At 34.6% G+C, this 22,932-nt stretch overlaps 1 protein-coding gene across 28 annotated transcripts in view; it reads right to left on the bottom strand.

Moving 5' to 3' along the window:
- clasp2 (cytoplasmic linker associated protein 2) overlaps window positions 1–22,932 on the bottom strand; it is a 116,193-nt gene that overhangs the window by 21,149 nt on the left and 72,112 nt on the right. For 9 of the 28 annotated variants that reach the window (XM_056479659.1, XM_056479665.1, XM_056479666.1 and 6 more), the window contains 8 exons: window positions 22,543–22,605; window positions 21,636–21,742; window positions 19,047–19,070; window positions 18,674–18,918; window positions 15,707–15,770; window positions 12,820–12,876; window positions 5,456–5,619; window positions 4,308–4,386 (listed from right to left, as the gene is read on the bottom strand). In XM_056479659.1, coding sequence (XP_056335634.1) covers window positions 4,308–4,386; window positions 5,456–5,619; window positions 12,820–12,876; window positions 15,707–15,770; window positions 18,674–18,918; window positions 19,047–19,070; window positions 21,636–21,742; window positions 22,543–22,605 — 803 coding nt within the window. Of the gene's footprint in view, window positions 1–4,307; window positions 4,387–5,455; window positions 5,620–12,819; window positions 12,877–15,706; window positions 15,771–18,673; window positions 18,922–19,046; window positions 19,071–21,635; window positions 21,743–22,542; window positions 22,606–22,932 lie in introns of all 28 variants that reach the window. The other 19 variants (XM_056479667.1, XM_056479680.1, XM_056479685.1 and 16 more) reach the window with 8 other exon arrangements.

The raw sequence follows: 22,932 nt of genomic DNA, 5'->3' as shown, positions 1-22,932 counted from the left end.
GGTATTTGTGTGGAAACTGATATATTCATATACAGTATATAACTATGATGCCTGACACACTGAATATGTTTCATCGACATGTAACTGAATTATTGTTTAATAATTGCTTTTTAAAATTGATTTATTTAAAATTATTTTTATAGGGGTTTTCACCTTTATTAATAGGACAGTGGAGATTTACAGACAAGAAAGTATAGTGATCGGCAAAGGACCTTGAACCGAGAATCGAACTTGGGTCGCCGCGAGCACCTGGGTGCTATATGTCGACGAACTAACCACTAGGCTACTGGTGCCGACGAATTTGCACTTCTTAAAGATTCTTTTTGCTTCATATTATACTTTGTTCCAGAAACACTGAACTGTTGTGAATATTAAACCATTGCTGGCCACTAAAAATATAAAAAATAGTCAAAATGTTCAATAAAAATACATGCTAGAGGCAGACGGCGCGTAAAAGCTATCAATAATGACTAGAAATTTGCAGATCTTTCACTGTTCTCCCAGTAACTTTTCTCACTCTTAATCTTCCAAATCTAGTTTCAGAAGTATTGAAAGAGACAGTTGACACCGAAATTAAAATTCAGCTACTATTTAAATTCAATTTAAGTACTTCCAAACACGTTTCAGTTACCTGTCAAACACAAAAAAAGATACTTTAAAAAATGCTCTACTTGTATTTTTGACTATGTAGTTTTCCCCCAGACATTCTCCAAAATATCTTCTTTTGCATTCAACAGAAGGAAAAAACTCATACAGGTTTAGAACTATGACTATTATTTCATTTCTGGGTGATCTGAACTCCCTTAAGTACTTAAGTACAAACCTTTACGAGGTTGCATTTATCTGTTAAACACAAAAAAGATACTTTAAAAAAATGCTCTACTTTGTTCCATAAAATGTCATTTTTGACTATGTAGTTTTCCCCCCAGACATTCTTCAAAACATCTTCTTCTGCATTGAACAGAAGGAAGAAACTCATACAGGTTTAGAACTATTATAATTATTATTATTATTATTATTAGTTCCTTTATGGGTGATCTGAACTCGCTTAAGTACTTACAAACCTTTATGAGTTGCATTGATCTGTTAAACACGAAAGAAGATACTTTAAAAAATGCTCTACTTTGTTCCATAAATAGTGTTGTATGCACTACAATATGTAGTGCATTCACACAGACGTATTCCTTTTATTAAAAAGAATTAGTGCAGTTGAAATACCCGGATGATGCACTAACTTGACCGTTAAAAATAAGTGGAATGACGGACACTGCATGCACTCAACGGTCGCAGCTTTGCCACATAGCGGAAGGGGCAGAGCTATCGGGCACAGAAGTTACATTAGTTTTATACTAATGGCAGGTATTAATTGGTAGTTTGGTCATTTATTTCACTAATTTTCCACCTGTCAAACATCTGAGAAATCTGGGAAACGGTTTGAATTTCCAGTTGGTAATAAACCGTTGGTGTTCCAATTGGAACGACACTACATTCATATATTACGCTGTTGAGTGTGTAAGTGCATAATGACGCAGAGCATAAGTGCATAGTGTGCCATTAGGGACGCAGATTTCATCTTTTGCCTTCAACAGAAGAGAAGAAACTCATCCAGGTTTGGAAGTGTTTTTTCATTTCTAGGTAATCTGGATCTGGCTCGGCTGAGGGGTTTGATCTGTGGGAGCTGCGCGGTATAGAATTGCTTCCCCTGTGTCTCACTGACCTGTACTGCTTGGTTCCACACTTGGATATATTCCTCCAGTGTGCAAACATGCCGTCGCTTTCTGAGGGGAAGCAATTCTATAGCCCCGCCACCGTAGCGGCAACAGCGCCTTTTCCCCGGCTTCAGAGAGAAAGAGGGAGAGCAGGTCAATGAGAAACGCCTCACACAAGCATGCACGCACACATGCACACACACACACAAACACGCGCACACGCACGCACGCACGCACGCACGCAGAGAAGAAAGAGGAAGAGCAGCACACACTGCTGAGAAAAAGAAGCCAATGTGAGGAGGATGATGAAAGTGGGAGGCAATCTGGTTAAAGAAGAGTTGGTTTTATGTGTGGTTATGGGACTGGTGGAGGATTGTGCTGTAGTCAGAGGCAAAGCTGATTTTTTTTTTTTTATTAATTTTGTAAATTTAAATTTATTTAAACTCTGAAATTCAGATGTGAAACTTTTTTTATTAGTTATTTTTTTGTCAATAATGGCCAGTATTGGGCATTTACCTGTTTATATTTACGCTATCATTACATTATATGTTTACATTTTAGGTTTAGCGGCATGCACTTCTGTTGGCATGCACAAACACAACTTAAAAGTAAAAAATAATAAAATAAATAACAAAATAAATAATAAAATAAATAAATTTGAGTAAATATATATTTTGAAATTTTTTTTATAAATAAATTTGTGTTCAAGTAAACGACTTGATTTAAATAATTAAAACCAAATTGTGTGGTGGAAACGAACTGGAATAAGTTTAAAATTAACCTTTAAAATTACTAAAATCAAGACTTAAAAAAATATCAAGTAGAAAAAAATAATAATTATTGTATAATAATAATAATAATTTTGGCAATAAGAAATTGTCAACTAAAATAAGTTTAAGAAGAACCTCTACAATGATTAATCAAGACTTCAAAAATATTAAGTAGAAACAATCAAAATAATTGCATAATAATAATAAATAAATACAGAAATAATATTGGCAATGAGAAATGTTTAACTAAAATGTAGAAGATGAACCTCTAAAATGACTAAAATTAAGACTTAAAAAATAGCAAGTAGAAATAATAATAAAAAAGTATAATAATAATACTAATATTAATAATAAAAATACAGAAATAATTTTGGCAATGAGAAATTTTCAACTAAAGTTGAAGAAGATGAACCTCTAAAATGACTATAATTAAGACTTAAAATTAGTAAGTAGAAATAATTAACATAATTGTATAATAACAAAAATACAGAAACAATATTGGCAATGTGACACTTTCAGCTAAAATTAACTGCACTGAAATTTCCAAAGTGCTAGTTTTTTAAAAACGACACCATTAGCATTTCAAAATGAAAAAGGGGTAAAAAAATAAAGGAAAAAGTAATTTAGCGATAAAATGGTGATGTTACGCACATGCATATAAGATTTTCAGTCAATGTGCATCCACAAATGCTTGACAACCTAAACCAGGGGTCTCCAATCTCGGTCTTGGAGGGCTGGTGTCCCTGCAGGGTTTAGCTCCAACTTGCCTCAACACACCTGCCTGGATGTTGAGTATACCTAGTAAAACCTTGATTTAGCTCGTTCAGGTGTGTTTGATTAGGGTTAGAGCTAAAATCTGCAGGACACCGGACCTCCAGAAACAAGTTTGGTGACCCCTGGGCTAAACAATACAAGTGTTTCTGTACAAAATGCTGTTGCTACTACAGGCCTAGCATGCAGAGAACAGTGCTTTTGGTGGATTTGGTGGATCTGTGTGAACGGAGACAGTTTTGAAAACATTCAAAACAACTTCAACTGTTCAACTTCAAGGCAGCACGGTGGCTCAGTAGTTAGCACTGTCGCCTCACAACAAGGTGGTCACTGGTTTGAGTCCTGGCTGGGTCTGTTGGCATTTCTGTGTGGAGTTTGCATGTTCTCCCCGTGTTGGCATGGGTTTCTTCGGGGTGCTCCGGTTTCTTCCACAGTCCAAACACATGCGCAATAGGTGAATTGGATTAACTAAACTGGCCATAATGTATGAGTGCATGTGTGAATGTGAGTGTGTATGGGTGTTTCCCAGTAATGGGTTGTGGCTGGAAGCGCATCCGCTGCACAAAACAAATGCCGGAATAGTTGTCAGTTTATACTGTTGTTGTTAGCCCTGATAAACAAGGGACTAAGCCCAAGGAAAACGAATGAATGAATGAATGAATGAATGAATGATATGACAGATTCATTAATAATAGCAGTAGCAATTAGAAGTGACTGGCAAATTTACCAATGCATTAAACCTAACACTAATCCTGAACTAAATCTGTAGCTCTTCAGATTCAGCACTGAGGTAGAGGTTGGACATTTTGATGAAAAGCACCGTCCTTGTTATTTTTCTGAGATTTTATGGAGGGGGGAAAAACACCCAGAGTTTGACCCAGAGTGTCAAAGCCTGCAGAAACTTCAAAGCGAGCACTTTATCTAGAGCTGACAGCCATGATCCACCATACTTCACATTCTCTGGCACCAGCATGTTGCATGATACTGTCCGTCCTCTTCGCTCATCCACACACTGACAGAAGATACAGTGACAGTAAAAAAAAAAAAAAACACTTACCTTTAAGTTTGGCGTCTGTGTTTGGTCAACTGTGAATCTCATGAGGATAGTGAACTGCAGATCATTGGGGAAGGATTCTCTGAAGAAAAACACAGGAAAAATATATTTGTATATATATATATATATATATATATATATATATATATATATATATATATATATATATATATATATATATATATATATATATATATATATATATATATATATATATATATATATATATATATATATATATATATATATATATGTGGTTCATTTCTGTTTATGTGAACATGATTTAGTAGCTACAACAACCACAACAATCTATTTTAAAGAACGACTCACAAAGTGAATATTTGAATTACTTTGGATTATTACCTGATAAGACTGAAAAAAAAAAAAAAGATGAAATTTTCTTTCAAATTTGAGTTATGAATTACAGTATCGAAATACTACTTGGTATCGTGATACTTCAGCTGGTATAGTATCGTAAGATTAATTAATGGTATCGCGACAACCCTAGTAAGCAGAAGCTTGCTCCGCCTCTTCAGAGTTCTTCTGATTGGTCCACTGCTTTATAACTGACACTGAAGAGTGGTGCTGCCTGTTTAAAGTTTAAATACTTTTAACTTGACACCCTATCTTTACAATAACATTCATGTGTGAGCCTATGCAAAAGACGGGTCATTTACATCTAAACATGCATTTATATAAAAAAAGAATGTAAAAAATAGAGTAAAAAAATGTGTTCTGTGTGAATGACCACTTACTGAATTTATATATAGGTTAAAGAATTAAGATGCTGAGTGAGGTACATTTTAGACCATGTTTTTCAGACAATGTTTAATCATTTAAGTTAACGATTCAATTGATCTTTTAGTTCGATGATTCTATGACACATTCAAAGACATTCTTCAGTTTTCTTTCTAAATGACATCTTGAATGAATCATTCGAATGAATCAATCACTCATTAACACGGGTGGTTTTTTAAATGTCATATTTGTTTATCAATGACAGGCCTAAACCAGTCATGTGCACAGAAAGACCATCAGCAGAACTGCTTCATTATCCCTACAGAAAACATGTAAAGATTTTAATTTCACACATATTTCAGCATCTGTTTCATATCTGTGTAAATGGTCAAACGGAATGGAAAACAACAGACCTTGTGACGTCCAGGGCTTTCTGTACTTTGGCTTGTACTGAGCCGAGCAGGTCCGCTCCCATTTTCTTTAGCAGCTGCGTGAGGAGCACGAAGAGCCAGTCCTGCAGATCCTCTTTATGAACAGCAATGAAGTCCACCAGCGTCTCCAGAAACATGCTGAACACCTGTACAAACACCAGCAGCACAAATCAGAAATACACTGCACACTGTTCTTTTATATATTACACTTGTCAATGAAAGTTATTATCAGTCATCATTTACTAATATTGTTCTGATTTTGCATAAGCTACTTTTGTTTTTGAAACACAAAAGGAAAATGCATTCATATATAGAGGGTTCTTACTCCTTTTCCAAAGTCAAACTTCTTTGGAAATGTTCCAGCACGTTACAAAGGAGGCAAATGACATATTTACATACTTCTTCAAACTTCAATGTGCAATTTTTGATCTTAAATGCACATTTACGTTAATTCCATGCACTCAAGTTAAAGGTTCTTAGTTTTTTTCTTCAGCATTTTTCAAAATATCTTCTTTTGTGTCTAAATAAAGAAAAACTCAAAGGATTATAACCACTTAAGGATGAATAAATGTTCATTTTTGTGTGAACTATCCCTTTAAATGAAACACAAAAATGGAAATCCCTGAATGTTACTTATTGATTACTTTTTACATTAAATTCACAACAGAACTAACTTACTGATGCATAATAATATCTAATAGCAAATGTAAACTCCCACATCAGCTGATGCTGTTTGCTATTAATTTTGTATTGTCTGCATAGGATTTTTTGACTCTTAAAGTGCAGATACTTTAAATCTTCCACTAAAGGCAAAAATTAACTTGAAAATTCTAATTTTTTGTGAACTATTTCTTTAATAAAAAAAAAAAAAAAAAAAAAAACTTATAATAACAATAATAAACTATTATAAAAGTAGGTTCAAAAAAGATAAACACTTTCATAATGCATTTTTTTCACATTTTATTGAAATAGTTCATTATTATTACTTATTTAGTATGATCCATTATTATGAAAGCAACACAATTACATTCTCAAAAGCACTTTCTCCATTATCTAAGCGCTTTTCTAACCTTGAATTAACACTAGATTAAAAATCAAGCATTTTCAAGGGTTTCCACCACCCGTACAAACCCTGTATATAATAGTACAAATTGGTGACAAGCATTAAACATGTATAGGGCACTCACTAAAATACTCATTGGAAAGACCCTGGAGTGGATCATGACTGCGTATATAGTAATCAGTGTCAATTAATTCAGTATATATGGTAATTCACCAAATAAAGAGATAAGCTTTGAAAAAGAAATGGTCCCATTCTTGATTTCTATTGGATCCACAGTGTTTTACTTTTGCATTAATTAAAGCTTAAAGTTGTTTGCTATTCACTGCCATTATATAAACAAATTCTCCTTTTGTGTTTTAAAAAAAAAGTAAGGCAATACAGCACTGGAACAACATCAGGATGAGTAAAAGAGAAAGAATAAATGAGTGATCGGTTATGATTCATGCATTCATCTTCAGTCAGAGGATTGATTGTTCGCTTGTTACAGACACATATTAATGTTGCAGTGTTTTTGATTCCAGTAGGAAAATGCATAAGTAGTGCCAATGCCAACAAGCTCTAAAACTGAAGAGATTCAATTAGCATCAGAAAATAAAGTAATTATGAATAATTACAAATGAAACAAATTAATTTCATTCATTCATTTTCCTTCGGCTTAGTCCCTTTATTCATCAGGGGTCGCCACAGCGGAATGAACATCAACTTATCCGGCATATGTTTTATACATCGGATGCCCTTCCAGCTACAAACCAGTACTGGGAAACATCCATACACACACACTACAGCCAATTTATTTGATTCAATTCACCTACAGTGCATGTGTTTGGACTGTGGGGGAAACCGGAGCACCCGGAGGAAACCCACGTCAACAGAGGAGAACATGCAAACTCCACACAGAAATGCCAACTGGTACAGCCGGGGCTCGAATCAGAGACCTTCTTGCTGTGAGGTGACTGTGCTAACCACTGAGCTACTGTGTCGCCCAATAATCTAATTGAATCAAGTTAAATTAATTCATTTAATTGGTCTTAATTTGATTACAATTTTAGTAATTAGTAGGCCCATAGGAACCTGCGCACACAGAATTCCGCAGATTTTCAGCCCATCATTGATTCTGTTTATTTACTTGTATAAATGTGTGTAAATTCAGATTTATTCAGTTTTTAAATTAATTACAGTAATATTATTGACTAATATGAAAATATTTATATGATTTATTTACAATACAGTTTGTAAAGTAATATTTTCTGTCTTTTAGTAGAGATATTATATGAGAGACTTGCTTTGTTTACCAAATAAAGTGGATCTAATTGGATTTGCGTAGTAAACATTAAATACAAGTAAAAAATGTATTACTTTTTATTTCATATATTAAGGTTTTAGTTATGATACTCCCAAAATAATTCTGCAAAAATTCGCAGATTTTCCTAGTACTGGGTTGCAGCTGGAAGGGCATCCGCTGTGTAGAACATATGCTGGATAAGTTAGCAGTTCATTCTGCTGTGGCGAACTCTGATGAATAAAGGGACTAAGCCGAAGGAAGATGAATGAATGAATGGATCAGATTAATTCCTTTTTTTGTAATTATTCATTCGTTCATTTTCTTTTCAGCTTAGTCCCTTAATTAATCTGGGGTTGCCACAGCGGAATCAACCGCCAACTTATCCAGCATATGTTTTACGCAGCGGATGCCCTTCCAACCCATCACCTGGAAACATCCACACACACTCATTCACACACATACACAGACAATTTAGCCTATCCAATTCACCTATACCACATGTTTTTGGACTTGTGAGGGTCCAGCGAGGGCTCGAACCAGCGACCTTCTTGCTTTGAGGCAATTCTGCTACCCACTGCACCACAGTGCTGCCCTTCATTGCAATTAGTGAATTATAAAATGTACTAAAATGTTCAATTTTGCATGAACTATTCCTTTATTTAAAAAAATTACCCATGGCAACTTAGTAATACAGTCTGCTATTCGGCCCACATGCCTCAATTATCTTTGGTTTTTTGGCTCTTCATAAGAAAAGGCACCCCTGGTTTTAGATGATAAAGGCACTACTTATTATTGACCTACTTGGAAAGCTGTGAATATTCAAAAGATTTGCCACTTTAAAAACATCGACACAACATAGAAATAAAGAAAGTGCATGCTAATTGTTATATCACATTCAACAATCAAACATCGAGATCACTGACTGGATACTGATGTTTACACTGTAGACGCTTTTTAGATACTCTGGATTAGTGAACAGCAGAGGCACAAATTAATTGCAGGAGAAGTCATATTTGTTTGTCATTTGTTAGATATTCATCGTTCGATTTTATTACTGATTAGTACATTAGTAAAATAGATTGCCCTGTTAGTGTTCTGTCCTAAAACACGCAGCCAAAAACTCAATAAATGTTTTGCAGCTGTTTATTAGAGGAGCGTTAAATAGTTGCTGGATATAAACGCCACAAACAAGCAGTCAAATAAAAAAAAAAAGGAAAACATTTGCACAGAAGTTAACCGAACTTACTCTCTACAGATCCACCACAGGGTAAGGCATGAAAAGAAACAAACACACTTGTGAATTGACATAACATGAAAGCAAATTCAAGCTGGTAAAATAAAACTGTATAAAATATATAGTGAAAGTATTCTGTAATTTACAATACATATAAAGGTAAAGGGATAGTTCACCCAAAAATTTAAATTCTGTTCTCATTTACTCACCCTTCATTGTTTGAGTTTCTTTATTGTGTTGAACACTTAGGATATTTTGAAGAAAGCTGAAAACGTAACCACTGACTCCCTTAGCATTTGTTTTTCCTACTATGAAAGTCAATGGATACAGGTTTTTAATTAATCTTTCCAGCATTCTTCAAAATATCTTCCTTTGTGTAAACAAAAGAAAAACTTGAAGGATAATCACTTGGGGATGAGTAAATGTCAATTTTGTGTGAACTATCCCTTTAAATTAAACACTTCATTAAATGAGAATATTTTTTAAATGTCTAAAAATTATTGGGTGATTACTTTTCACTTGAAAATATTCCGAATGAGTATAATAACATATAATAGCATATGCAAACTCCCACATCAGCTGCTTCACTTCAGGTATTAATTTTGTATTGTCTGCATATGCTTTTTTTGACTCTCAAAGTGCAGATATTTGCTTTTTCACCTTTTTATATGTTACTTTTCACTTGAAAACAGTCACAACAGAATGAGCTTCCTGATGCATAATAACATATGAAGAGTTCAGAGGCAAAACCCTCCAATCCATCAGACCTCTTTTCTTGTAAATAAGCATTTTCTATCAGTCTACTATAATTATGTTTAGAAGGTTCATTTTATAAATAATGAAAAGGTTATCAGCTGGTAAATAAAATAGCTCTTTCAAAAATGTCACTCTAGACAATTCTTTGTTTTTGGTAGATTTTCTTTTGCGTCAAAACCATAGACTGTAAAATATATGGACGCAGTATTCGTGACGTCACCCATAGGTTTCTGAACACTGCAAAAGAAGCTACAAGTAGGCGCGGCCAACCGTCGCCATTTTGTTCGCGCGTCATCGCACCCACGGCGGGATACCAAACAAGGGCAAAGAGGCAGAGAGTGAGCGGAGCTCCAGACACCTGCTGGCACTTTGCTTAGACCTGGCAGACAGACTTTACTTTGGGAGAAACGCTTGATACTTCATTACCAGCGACTCGTTTGTGTTCTGACCACATGTGCTTGGCTGTACACTATATCAATAAAGTGTTTAGACTTTCAAAAACACTGTAGTAATACAGTGAGCCACTAAGCATTGTTCTTATGACGTTTTTCTACAGGAGGAAAACGCGAATTACTTCCAAACACTTCAAATATAGTCTGTGTTAGTAAATGCAAGACTATTGATGAACTCCAGGCATAACACTGTATGAAAATGCTTTAGATGACTGTTCTAGAGCCTTCAGCTAATCAATCTGTCACATTCTGGAGTGCTTTAAGGGTCTAAAGAAAAATATTAATGATAAATGATCTCAAATAAAACAAATACATTTATAGAGATGGTATACAAGTATATAACTTTACTCACATGGGAAACGGAGGCCACATGAATGGTTTGTGAGCAAAATTAAGTGCACACAGCATCCCATATCATCTGATAATTGTAAGAAATAAGTCCAAAAGGCAGCTGACTGTGTAAAGCCACGTAAAACAAAACAAAATACGATGAATATGCCGAGATCAGTGGCTAATCTGCCGGATTCAGCTGAGGTGAAGTGACGGCGACCAGCGAGACCTAACTGTCACTCAAGTGGCCACACCCTTAATTATGCAAACTTAATATAACCTAATATAAAGGAAATAGATGAGTTATAACAAAATTCACCCCCCTCACAGTTGTCATGGAGAGTAATAATAGCTATTTGAACCAAAATCGTTCTTTGTACCAGGCTGTAAACACTTTTTGTTCTGTTGTAAAGTGGCCATTCTAACAGTGGGCTCAATTGCAATTTGCTCTATTATGGAGCCAGGACTAGCGGAATTTTGATGAATTGCAGTTTCAGTTACTTCCGTATTGGCTTCCCGAGGGAGAGCGGGAGGTTGCCGCTTGGTCAAAACTAGCTAAATCCACTTGTGCTTTTTTTCTGCAAAAACCCCTAAATCCACCTATTGGGACAAAACATTGTAATTAGCTGAAAAATCCCTAAAGATGAATTTAGAAACTATTTTATCAATCATAAAACACCTAAAATTAAAAATACATAAATCTGTCAAGTAAGTGGCGGTTCACTCCGCTGTGGTAACCCCTGATAAACCAGGGACAAAGCAGAAGGAAAATGAATGAATGAAATCTGTCAAGTGCATTAATCAATAACATTAAAATTGACATTAATTAAATCTTAACAATCTGTTGTCATTTCTGATATTTGGGATTTAGATTTAATGTAAGTAGAGCAATTTAAACATTGCAAACATTGTAAACTAAGCTTGTTAGATTCAAATAATGGAGTGTAAATACATTGTGAAACATCAATATCTGAGCATTTCCATTAATATAAAAAGCTTATAAAGCATATTGGTAATGAAGTAATATAATGTATAGTTTTCTAAATGATATTAATACATTATATTTATCTTTTTAAAATAGCTTACATTACCAAATACAAAACAAGGTAGCCCTACTGGGCAAAAAGGGATGTCTCTCAGACACTTTTAGAAGCTGTTATTCATTCAATCTAACCATACTCAAGGTCTTGGTCTCTTTTTTGTCTCTTGTTTATACTCATAGCATCCATGCGGGATTAAAAAACGGCATCTTAACGTTTTCATGAAACGGTGTTACCGTTTAATGTGGGACTCAGTCAAAGTAGTGTCACTGTGCAAAAAAACATTATGAATGCATGTTACACTTCCGACTGTACATTGTGTTTTCTTTTTCTTATAATGCACATAGCTTTAATATCAGGGTCGTTTTCATTTGCCATTCACTGACAGTCAGACAGGCTCATCCAGTTCATCAAACTCCATGTTCCGGAAACGGAATAAAGCAGTCTCCTTATAAAAGGCGGTATATCAGCGTGCTGCTACATTGAAAACATATGATTCGATTCGCGTCTTCTGATTGGTTCTCGGGACATATCGGCTTTTGCTGTCAATGGCAAGTGGTGTTTAGCGGCTTTTGCCAACAAACTGTTATTTCTGGATGAGCTGACTCAGGGATTTAGATGATTAGAAGCAAAAATATTTGTTGAACATGTAATACGTGCCTAAATCATTCACCTAATGTCATTAGCTCATTTTTGGCGGAAGTGGTGTTTAGCGGCTTTTGATCTGAACTCTTCATAAAATAGCATATGCAAACTCCCACATCAGTGGATGTGGTTTGCCTCACTTCAGGTATTAATTTAGTTTGCCTGCATGTTTTTTTGTCTCTCAAAAGTGCAGATACTTGCTTTTCACTTGGAAAAAAATAACTTTATTGTCAATGGTTACAGGTTTTAAGTTATTCTTTCGAGCATTCTTCAAAATATCTTCTTTGTTCAACAAAAAAACCCCCAAAGGATTATAACCACTTGAGGATGAGTAAATGTCAATTTTGGTGAACTATCCATTTAAAACAAAATCACCATAATAAACTAATATAATAAGGCGGTAAAATTACATAAAATTAAAAATAAATTATATAAAAACATGCATATTTCATCATTTACATATCCACAGCTGTAATTATCCAGGGTTTTTTTTTTTCAGATCATGTGTGATTGTTTTTTCAGGAGTTTGTGAATGACTTTGTACCTTAAACGAGGCAGAACTGATACCGGATTCTACCGTGCCGAAGCCTCTGGGATCACGCTGCAAATCAGAAACAGGGGCGGGTCATGAGCCCACCAATCAGACATAAGGGGCGGGGCTACGGCCTACCCGACAAAAAAAAGGAGAATGCCAGGAGTTTCCGGGAAAACGGAATGAGTGGAGAGTGAGAGAGAGAAAGAGTCACCTCAACCGCAGGTTAGTGTGTGTGTGGGGGGGACTGGGCTGTCAGTTCAATCAGAGCTATTTAATGTACTGTTTTCCTAGCCTAAACTAGCCTATTTTACAGCATCTTAAAGTAAGCATTTTTTGCCAACGTGTTAACAGCTTGAGAAAATAATAAAAAAACTTTCAAAGTTATTGATTAAATCATGCAGATAATTTTATATAGATGTTTTTTGCTAAGAAAATTTTAATTTACTTGACCCACTCTTTAAAGCCACATAAAACAATTGCTTGATACATTAAACAAATACTTTTGTACAATGTTCAAGATAATGCCATTTACAGACTGTACAGACTCCTTCTGTTTTCTGTACAGTTCTAAAAGAGGTCTATAGAGTATACAAATATGGATTATAATGTTTATAAACAAAATATCATAACAGTGGCATTTTAAGGTGAACTTTATACTTTGAGCTAATATACAGTGAAGCCTGAAATTTTTCATACCCCTAGAAATATTGTTTTCAGAATAATGTCTCATGTACATCTTATCTTTTGGGAGAAAACGTGTCATTTCCGGTCAAAAAAAACAAAACAAAACTTGCTGGTTGAATAAAAGTAACAAAGTCCACATCTGAAAGCCGCGACCGATTTTTTTACATATTACACAGTTCGAAGAGAAATGGAATATTAAATGAGAAAACAGTGGGCATGGCTTGTTTTTTACTACTGTGAGCTGATAGGATGTAGTAAATTAGGCCTTTCATTCAGAAAGATCTGGAAAAGGGTTTGAGGAGAGTTATTACATCCTAACAGACTCCTCCTGCTCACCATTTCTGGTTGTTGTCAGAACTGACAGCCGGAGGGGCGTGGTTAAGTATGTTAGTCACGCCCAATACCTCAGACAGACCTAGGCTGTTTCTCAATTCCAAGAACACAGAGAACGGACTTGCGTTCTTGTAAATACCAGTCTTGCCAGCTCACCTCGGAAGAACAAACTCAGGAGACCACGAGAACGCATCCTGTGACAAATGAGATGCAGCGTTCTTTCTGATGGTCACATGACCCTCATCATGGATCTTTAACTGAAAATTATTTCAACATTACAGCATGCATACAACGATTTATTGTTTTTTACCCTTTTCACAATATATACTATGCATAAAGACTTTACAAATATACAGTGCACGATATAAATAGATTTTAATAAGAATTTCAGCAAATAAACACCCTTAATGTGTTTATGCCTTTTTTAAGATGCCCATGGTGATGTTTACTTTCACCGTCTCATTTAGGGAAACTCCTGAGAGGTTCTATCTCTGAACTTCAATAATAAATCTATATAAAATGCTGCGCTTCCCACATCCAGTCGCAATGACTTCTGGGACTTTTAGAGCAAGCCCTGAGCTCATATCTGCATCCAACACCACAATCAGGAAGTTTCACGCGTCCTCTGTTCTTGCGGTCTTGAGTACTGGAATAGACTTTGGCAGTTGATGGTGACGTTACACGAGAACACGAGGACACAAGACCACTGAAGAACGCATATTGAGAAACAGCCCTGATCTGACAATTTAACTTAAACAAAAATCTACAAACAGGAAGTGCATTTTCAGATTTTAATTTTATATTACAAGGGCACTTACTTTAAACTCAGAATTTGCAAGCGGTATGTTACATTTGGAGCGAATTAGATACTATTTGAAAAGAAAACTTGAACAATTTGACAACATTTGAAATCCTTTCATCTGTAACCTTAAAAAAAAACTCTCATAATAATGCATCATTTCTGTAATGTTTTAACGTGCTTTTGTCATCATACTCTGTTGTTCAAACAGGTCTTTGTAACAAGTTTGCTTGCTATGTGGGTGGGTGTTTTATTTATTTATTTTATAATTTTCATGTTGTTTTTGCTTTGAATTTCTCTTATTTGTTCTGCCTATGCTATAAGTAGACAAAATATGTAAACAGAATTCTTTTCTTCTTGAAACTGTGTCTTCAATAAAACTTATTTGACAAAAAGAATTTGCAAGCGGTATGAATAATTTCAGGCTTGATTGTATATTTTTGCGTTTACTTTATTATTGATAGAAGAGTTTGAAGCTTAAATTAACATCTAGAGATTTGCATTTAGAGATTTGTTATCAAAATATTGCAGAAATGCATTTACAATTTAATTTTCTTTCATGTTAAAAAAACTTGCTGAACTACTGAATCACATTAATTCTATTGACCGCAGTTCACTTAATGGACACTAATGTGCAGTACTGAACTTTTCCCACATTTTTGTAAAAGTTCAAACATGGCTTTTAAGCTGTTTGTCTATTTATATTCTAGGATTTGTGACAGTCCCAGTATATGTATGCGTGAGTGCAAGCAGGAAAGAGAGGAAAGCTACGGCAGATACGTTTTAGCCGGCGTTGCAGTGGTTGGAGAAAGACGAGCGAACGAGCCTGAAATCAGCAATACACTCAAAACCAAACCATGCGATTAGCCATGGTCTTCAACCCGAGAGTTAGTGTGCACTGCACATGCCTGAGAGTGTTGATCTGTGTGTCTGTGGCCAGAACACGGGCTGTGGGTGAGGCAGAATCCGATACAGTCAAGCGGTTTTGTGTGATGCATGAAGATCATGCGGGTTTATGTCTGCAGAAGTGTGAGTGCGTGTTTGTTCTGCAGCGTGTCTGAAAGCGGCATACGGGGGTACCTTGCTGTGTGGGTCTGCAAACATCCTTGTGAAGATTTCGCACAGCCTCTTCAGCTCAACACGACTGAAACAGAGAGAAAGAGTTATTTAAACTTGCACAGAATTAATGAAGAATTGAACACATTTGAGCCTTTTGTGTTGCTGTATTCCCAGAGGATATTACAATCATATGAAGATATAATCAATAGGCCTGTCACAATAATCAATATATCAACTTATCGCACAACACATGGGCATGACCTCAATCATTTATGGTGATGCAATATATATTGCCCATACATAAAAAACCACTATAGTATTTACTATAAATTACTATAGTATATTTTCATGTGGGTGTCTGACGATTGAAATAGATCTGCTAGCAGATATCACAGCCTCTGTTAATTTTTTCTTGCACTTTTCTGTTAAGATGTATTATTATTTATTTAGAAATATTCTGTTTTCAATGCCTCATTATAAAATAGTTATTTAAAATTAAAGAGTTAGTTCACCCAAAAAATGAGAATCCCTGTTGAATTACCCACAAAATATTTTCTTTTTTCTGTTGAACACAAAAGAAGATATTTTGAAGAATGTCAGAAACTGGTAGCCATTGACTTTATTTGACTTTATTGACTTTGATTTTATTTCCTATTATGGTTGTCAATGGTTACCTGTTTCCAACATTTATCAGAGTATCTTCTTTTATTTTTTAGAAGAAAGGGTAACACTTTACAATAAGTTTCATTAGTTAATGCATCTACTAACATGAACTAATCATGAACACTTGTACAGCATTTATTAATCATAATTGAACCTTTACTAATGCATTATTAACATACAAGTCCATGCTTGTTAACACTGGTTAACGCACTGTGAGTTAACATGACCTAACAATGAACAACTGTATTTTCATTAACTAATGTTAACTAACATGAACAAATACTGTAGTAAATGTATTGTTCATTGTTTGTTCATGTTAGTAAATGCATTAATTAACATTAACTAATGAACCTTATTGTAAAGTTCGATCGAAGAAAGAAACTGAAGGATTAAGTATTATTATTTATTTAGTATATGCGTTTTCACATTCTGATTCCAATGCCTCATTATTAAACTGTTAAAATGACTATAATTAAATGAAATATTTTTAAGAATGAAATATGATGTGTTCTTTGTTTGAGTGTACTTGCATTGTGATGATATTATATTCTCATTCTGGGATTATATAATGAGTGACATAAAATGGTCTTAAAATGACTATAATATCATTCATCGCAATATATTGTGGTGCAATATATCGTACAACAAACAATAGATATCATGACAGGCCTGACAATCACTGAAGCTTGGGAACCATCATAACTGTCAGTCTTTGGAAATTTGAGATTTATACATCATAAATAAATTACCTTTCCATTGATGTATGGTTTGGCAGAATAGAACAATATTTGTCTAAAAAAAATCTAAATACTGGGAATGTCACCTTTAAACATTATTAATAATAATACATTTGATTTATGATGCGTTTTTCCTAAACTCAAAGCGCTACAAGAAATACAGCAACAAAAAAAAAGCATCCTAAGCCAGAATTACAAGCGTACATAAAATCTCAGTAACAAGCTAAAAGTCACACCGCAATATTCCAATATATAAGCAAAAAAAAATTACAAATTGCATAAAAATGACAAATTAAATGATTTTCTAAAAAGATGCACCTTAAGAAGCTTCTTAAAACAGTTCAGAGAAACTGCATTCCTAATAATTTAAATAATGAAATAATATTTTAAAGTTTTTGTTCAATTTAAGTTCTTAGCAATGCATGTTACTAATGAAAAACTCAAGTTTTTGCATATTTACAGTAGGAAATTTACCAAATATCTTCACAGAACGATCTTTATTATGATCTCTTTATTCGGATATTTAGCATGAAATAAAAATCTATAATTTTGACTGATAACAATATAGCCACGCTACAAAAAACAGTTGTGTGGTCCAGGGTCACAATTTAGCAAAGCTGGAATTATGGAAAGTATCATTTAAAAAGTATAAAGTTTCGTTTTTTTCGAAGCCACCAAATTTCTAATAATTAAAATAGGCCAAATTGTCCTCATCAGTTTTTGATATTTAAGCTGCAGAGTCTGACATGGTCAATCAAAACAAAGTTCACAACCACTTTATAAAAAAAACATAAATATTACTTCAAAATAGCTGAAAAATATCCTTAAATTCATTTAAAGAGTTAGTTCACCCAAAAACAGGAATCCCTATTGAATTACCCACAACATTTGTAATTTTTTTCTGTTAAACACAAAAGAAGATATTTTGAAGAATGACAGAAACAGGCAGCCATTGACTTCATTTTATTTCCTATTATGGTTGTCAATAATTACCTGTTTCCAACATTTATCAAAATATCTTCTTTTATTTTCATTAGAAGAAAGAAACTGAAAGGTTTAGAACCACGTTAGAATACATAAATGGGAGTAAATGTTCATTTTTGGTGAACTATCCCTTTAATTGCAGCTACAAATGCTGTATTCTTGACTTATAAGTGCACGTATAATGTGTTTAATGATTGTGTTTTCATTACTAAATTAAGTATTGCATTATTTACATCCAGTTATTTAAGAATAGTTTGTGTTTTTTTAAAGATTATTCAGAATGAGTTAGTAAATGATTAATAAGCGATTCAAATGAACATTTACATATCTTATTATTCAGGCATATACTAATAGTTCCTTTGTAAGTTAATAAATGCTTTATTAACTCAACTTTATCAAGTTTTGCGACCAAATTTAAAGTGAGCACTATTTATGCTTTGCAAATCCTTTTACAAACTGTATTACTAATGGCTATTAATGTAGAGTTCATGCCTAACGAATGATAAATAAACGATTTGCTAATTCTTAATAAATGACTCATAGTGTGTGGTTATTATAAAGTGTTACCCAATAATGCTTTATTAGAGATTTCTGAATGTGTTACCTCAGAGTTCGATGGTTTTTCAGCAACGCCTGCAATCCCATCAGCCCCTCTTTCCTCTCAGACCAATTGGCGGAGGCACATCGATTGAGCACTTCAGCCACGTCTTCCGTCTGCCGCATATACGTCGGGATGCTGCCATTTCTGGAGCTGTACGAGCGCTCAGAACACGCGCTAGAGGCGTCGCTATTAGCATCATCATCCGAATACATCCCATACGTGTCGTACCGCCGCCGAGCAGGTTTCTTCTGCTTAGGAAAACACCAATGGAGAATAAAATGAGTATTTAAGGTATGGATTAAACACTGAGAGCTTGAAATATAGATAATGAAAATGTTAAAAGCAGAGAGACAGACAGAAAGCCAGACAGACTAACCTTGCTCCGCATATCTCCTAACAGCTGGCAGCATTGACAAAGCCAAAGGTTAAAGTTAAAGCATGACAGACGAGTTAAAGGCAGACAAAATACAATGCATTAATAAATGATCATGTCAATCTGCTGGGTTAATTTTTGTGAGTACAAATCATTTGCATGCTGCTATTGCAAGATATACAATTACTTTTTGCATCCCAAACCAATATTTAGTTGCAAGAGTTTGGAAACTCGAAAGAAAGTTTTCAAGCATCAAAGAGGACCTATTATGTGCCTTTTTACAAGATGTAAAATAAGTCTCTGATGTCCCTAATGTGTATGTGTGAAGTTTCAGCTCGAAATACAACACAAATATCGTTTATAACTCTTTTATGCTGACTGTCGCTTTAAATTCAAATGAAATTGTGCTCTTTTTCAAAAGAGGGCGGAGCTATAAACGCCTACAATATGTGTCAGCATAGCAGCAGATTCAAATCTCTAATGGCAGACAGCTGCTTCTCACTCAGGGATGTTTATGTAAATGAGGGAAAGATAGTCACTAATGGGCGGGGCTTTCCCCCTGTGATGACACGTACAAAGGGAGAATGTCAATTAAAGTGTTTCTGAAGACTGTTTTAATGAATTATGATTATTAAAAAACAGAAGTAATGTCTAACATTAGAGGCTGATTATATTCACACACTACAACCACAAAACTGTGTTTAAACACCTTAAAAAAAGTGCATAAGAGGTCCCCTTTAAAAGGTAATACTACAGATTTAAACATTCATATGTCATGCTTTATTAGTATTATTTTTTTAAGCCAAGGAATACAGATTTTTTAGCATGATTTACAAAAAAACACCCACTAAAAGGGATTGAGTGTTACAAAAACATTTACTCAAAATATTCTCAGGCATATTTAGAACTGGAATTATTTGATGACAAATTTAAAGACTATTTAAGGTAAACAGTAGAGCCTCAAAATAATACTTAACGACAATTAATTAGATTAAATGCACTGTGATCCTTCAATTTTACAGGGTTCCCACTATTTCATAAACAGCAGATTCAAGGACTTGGATTCAAGGATTTTTAAAGCGCCATTTATTTCAAATCAAGCACTGTTGTAATTTACATCCCCAGCACAGATATGGCCTGTTTCCACTGAGCCGTACAGTACGGTACACTTTTATGGCCGTTTCCATTGTCAAAAAGTACCTAAAATCGAACCGTACCACTTTTTGGGTACTCTTTTGAAAGTGTACCTAGCATGACAAAAGGGTACCAAAAGGCAGAGCTAGACACACAGCTGAACGGTATTGGTTTACAGAGAAATACAATGTGTACACAAGCCAGAAGAATGAAAACAAAGGAACCGACCCGAGCTCAAAGCCAAGATCAACAAAATCTGCAATGTCCTGTTGTTGTTTTACGAGGCCGTCTAAAAGCGCAAACGGTTTAGCTTTCTTGTGCACTCTCCACACCTCTATATTTGAAACAAGAACTTCTTGAGCTAATGATAATACCGTGCACAAGATTATTGAAGTGCTTCTGACATCCTTTCAGAAAACGGACAAACACGAGAGTGAAGAGCGGAAAAAGGAGAAGCAGAAATATTCATCATGGATCTGCAGTTATAATCAAATAATGTTTACAGAAAGGTCAGTAATGAACATTTATACACAAGTATTTATGTGTATAAAGCATCTGTTTTATGAGAAGTGCTTCTGATATGATATGTGAACGACCTGTATAGCTTTACTTTGACATTTTCTCGAGCAAGAATGACGTCGACTGAAACTTTGTCATACACCACACCCACCAATGGAACCCTTTTGGCAGTGGAAACGCAAGCCTGATAAAGGTGACCTGTACCTTACCGTACTGTACCACTTAGTGCCATGAATCCTTACTGTACATAACATTTCACTTACACTTAATATTTACATTTAAATGACAGTGATGATCATGTTTTGAACGTGAAACAGTCATGATCAAAGTACTTTAATAAAATTTGTTGAATTTTTAATTGTGGTTTCTGAAATACTGATAAAATGTGCATTTTTTTAATATATTTAAATTTAATATTTTGAATTAACAATTTCTCTTTTTTGTTCTGTTTTTGACAGCAGTAAAATTGTTGAAATAACACCATAAACAAATTTAATTTCTAATTTGATTCAAGCACTTTCAAGGATCTGTGTTAGTTATTAAGTACTTTCCAGGCCCTGAATCCATATGTCTGAAATTCAAGTCCTTTCAGGAAGTGCGGGAACCCTGATTTTAAATCTTTATACATCTATACTAGTTTTTAGCCATTTTTTAGAAATCAGTTTATATTAAACCATTTATATAATCACTTCTTATTTTATAACTTTTAATAAGAGCAGGCCATAATGCATATGTTGATTAATTTTACAAAACGATATCCATTATTCAGAATGACCATGGAATGTTATGCTATATGAAACATTAAAGGAGACCATGCATAAAGATAAAAATGTCATCTTTGACTCACTTTAAAATCTTCACTTATCAAAATTCTATAAACGTCAGATTCTGCTTTGTAAATATTTGATAAAAAAACTGGGATATGTAATATATATTTACCAGAGCATCTGCCAGGGCTTCCTCCACGTCTGAGCCGGTGTTCAAGACTCTCATGGCACTAACTGAAGATGACAGACGACTGGACTGAGACATACCCAACCCAGAACCTACAAAACACATCCCACTGTTTACACACACACACACATGCATAAACACCAATAAAAGACCTTTAAAATAAATATGCATGCAGTGATCTTATCAATCCTGAAAAAGACATAAATAATAATAATAATAAAAACAACAATACAAACACTGACACACACACACACACACACACACACACACACACACTAAAACACATTAATTGCCATTCAAAACAGTTATTCAAAAGTAATCTTAAATGGTCATAAAATAATAAACAATCCAAAAAACAAGGACACACTGAAATAAAGCGGGTTAAAATCCAGGAACAAAATCATAGATGACACTGAAAAAGATGTTCCACACAAATCTACTGTTAAGATGATAAGAGGAACAGTTGTTATTACTAAAGGCACGCTCACACCAAAAATGATAACCAAATTAGTGTAAACACCAGACCGTAATGAAAATACATTTATTTTAGCATGCAGTTTTGACACCTGGCCCTTTAAATATTCAACCCAATAGTACAAATGAATGGATTCTGATTGGCTGTAATGTTTCTTTCATTCAATAGCAAAAATAAATAAATAAATCACTATTGCTCCACTATGCCATTATATAATATTAATTACACTGATCATAGTTATCATCATTGATGTAAGCAGGTCTTAGGACTAAAATAAAGCATGCAGGTCCGATGAAGGCTAAACCGAAAGAAGCCGAAGGATGAGATGAAAAACTAAAAATCAACACTGAAGTACAAATTATAAACCAAAACAAAGTTTCTGAAAAGAGTCCTGTGCCGGCTGGGGTGACAGTTCACCTGCTGCCCCGAAGGCATCTGGGGCATGAAGAGCACCAGTTGAGCGCGAATAATGTCGGGATGCTGCAATACACACACACACAAGAATGCAAACAAGCACACACACGCGTAAATAACCAGGCCAGTGTTAGAGCTCACCAGAGAAACTCCCAATTAGCAGTAATGTGAGAATGTGAAATCACCAATCACACACGCATGCCCCACTGTGACACACACATTTCACACAGTGTCAGTGGTCAAGGGTATAAGTCCAGTTCTGCTTGAGTTCTACAGTAATATCATCTGGATATGGTCCCCAAAGAAATTCACTTGTAAGTGTTATTCTGAACAAAGAAAAAATCTCATTGCACTTTGAAATGTGTGTCTCTCAAAATAAATGTGGCATAAATG

Source organism: Danio aesculapii, chromosome 19 (genome assembly GCF_903798145.1).
Source record: "Danio aesculapii chromosome 19, fDanAes4.1, whole genome shotgun sequence".
Lineage (NCBI taxonomy): Eukaryota > Metazoa > Chordata > Actinopteri > Cypriniformes > Danionidae > Danio > Danio aesculapii.
This window is presented reverse-complemented; position numbering and strand designations above follow the sequence as displayed.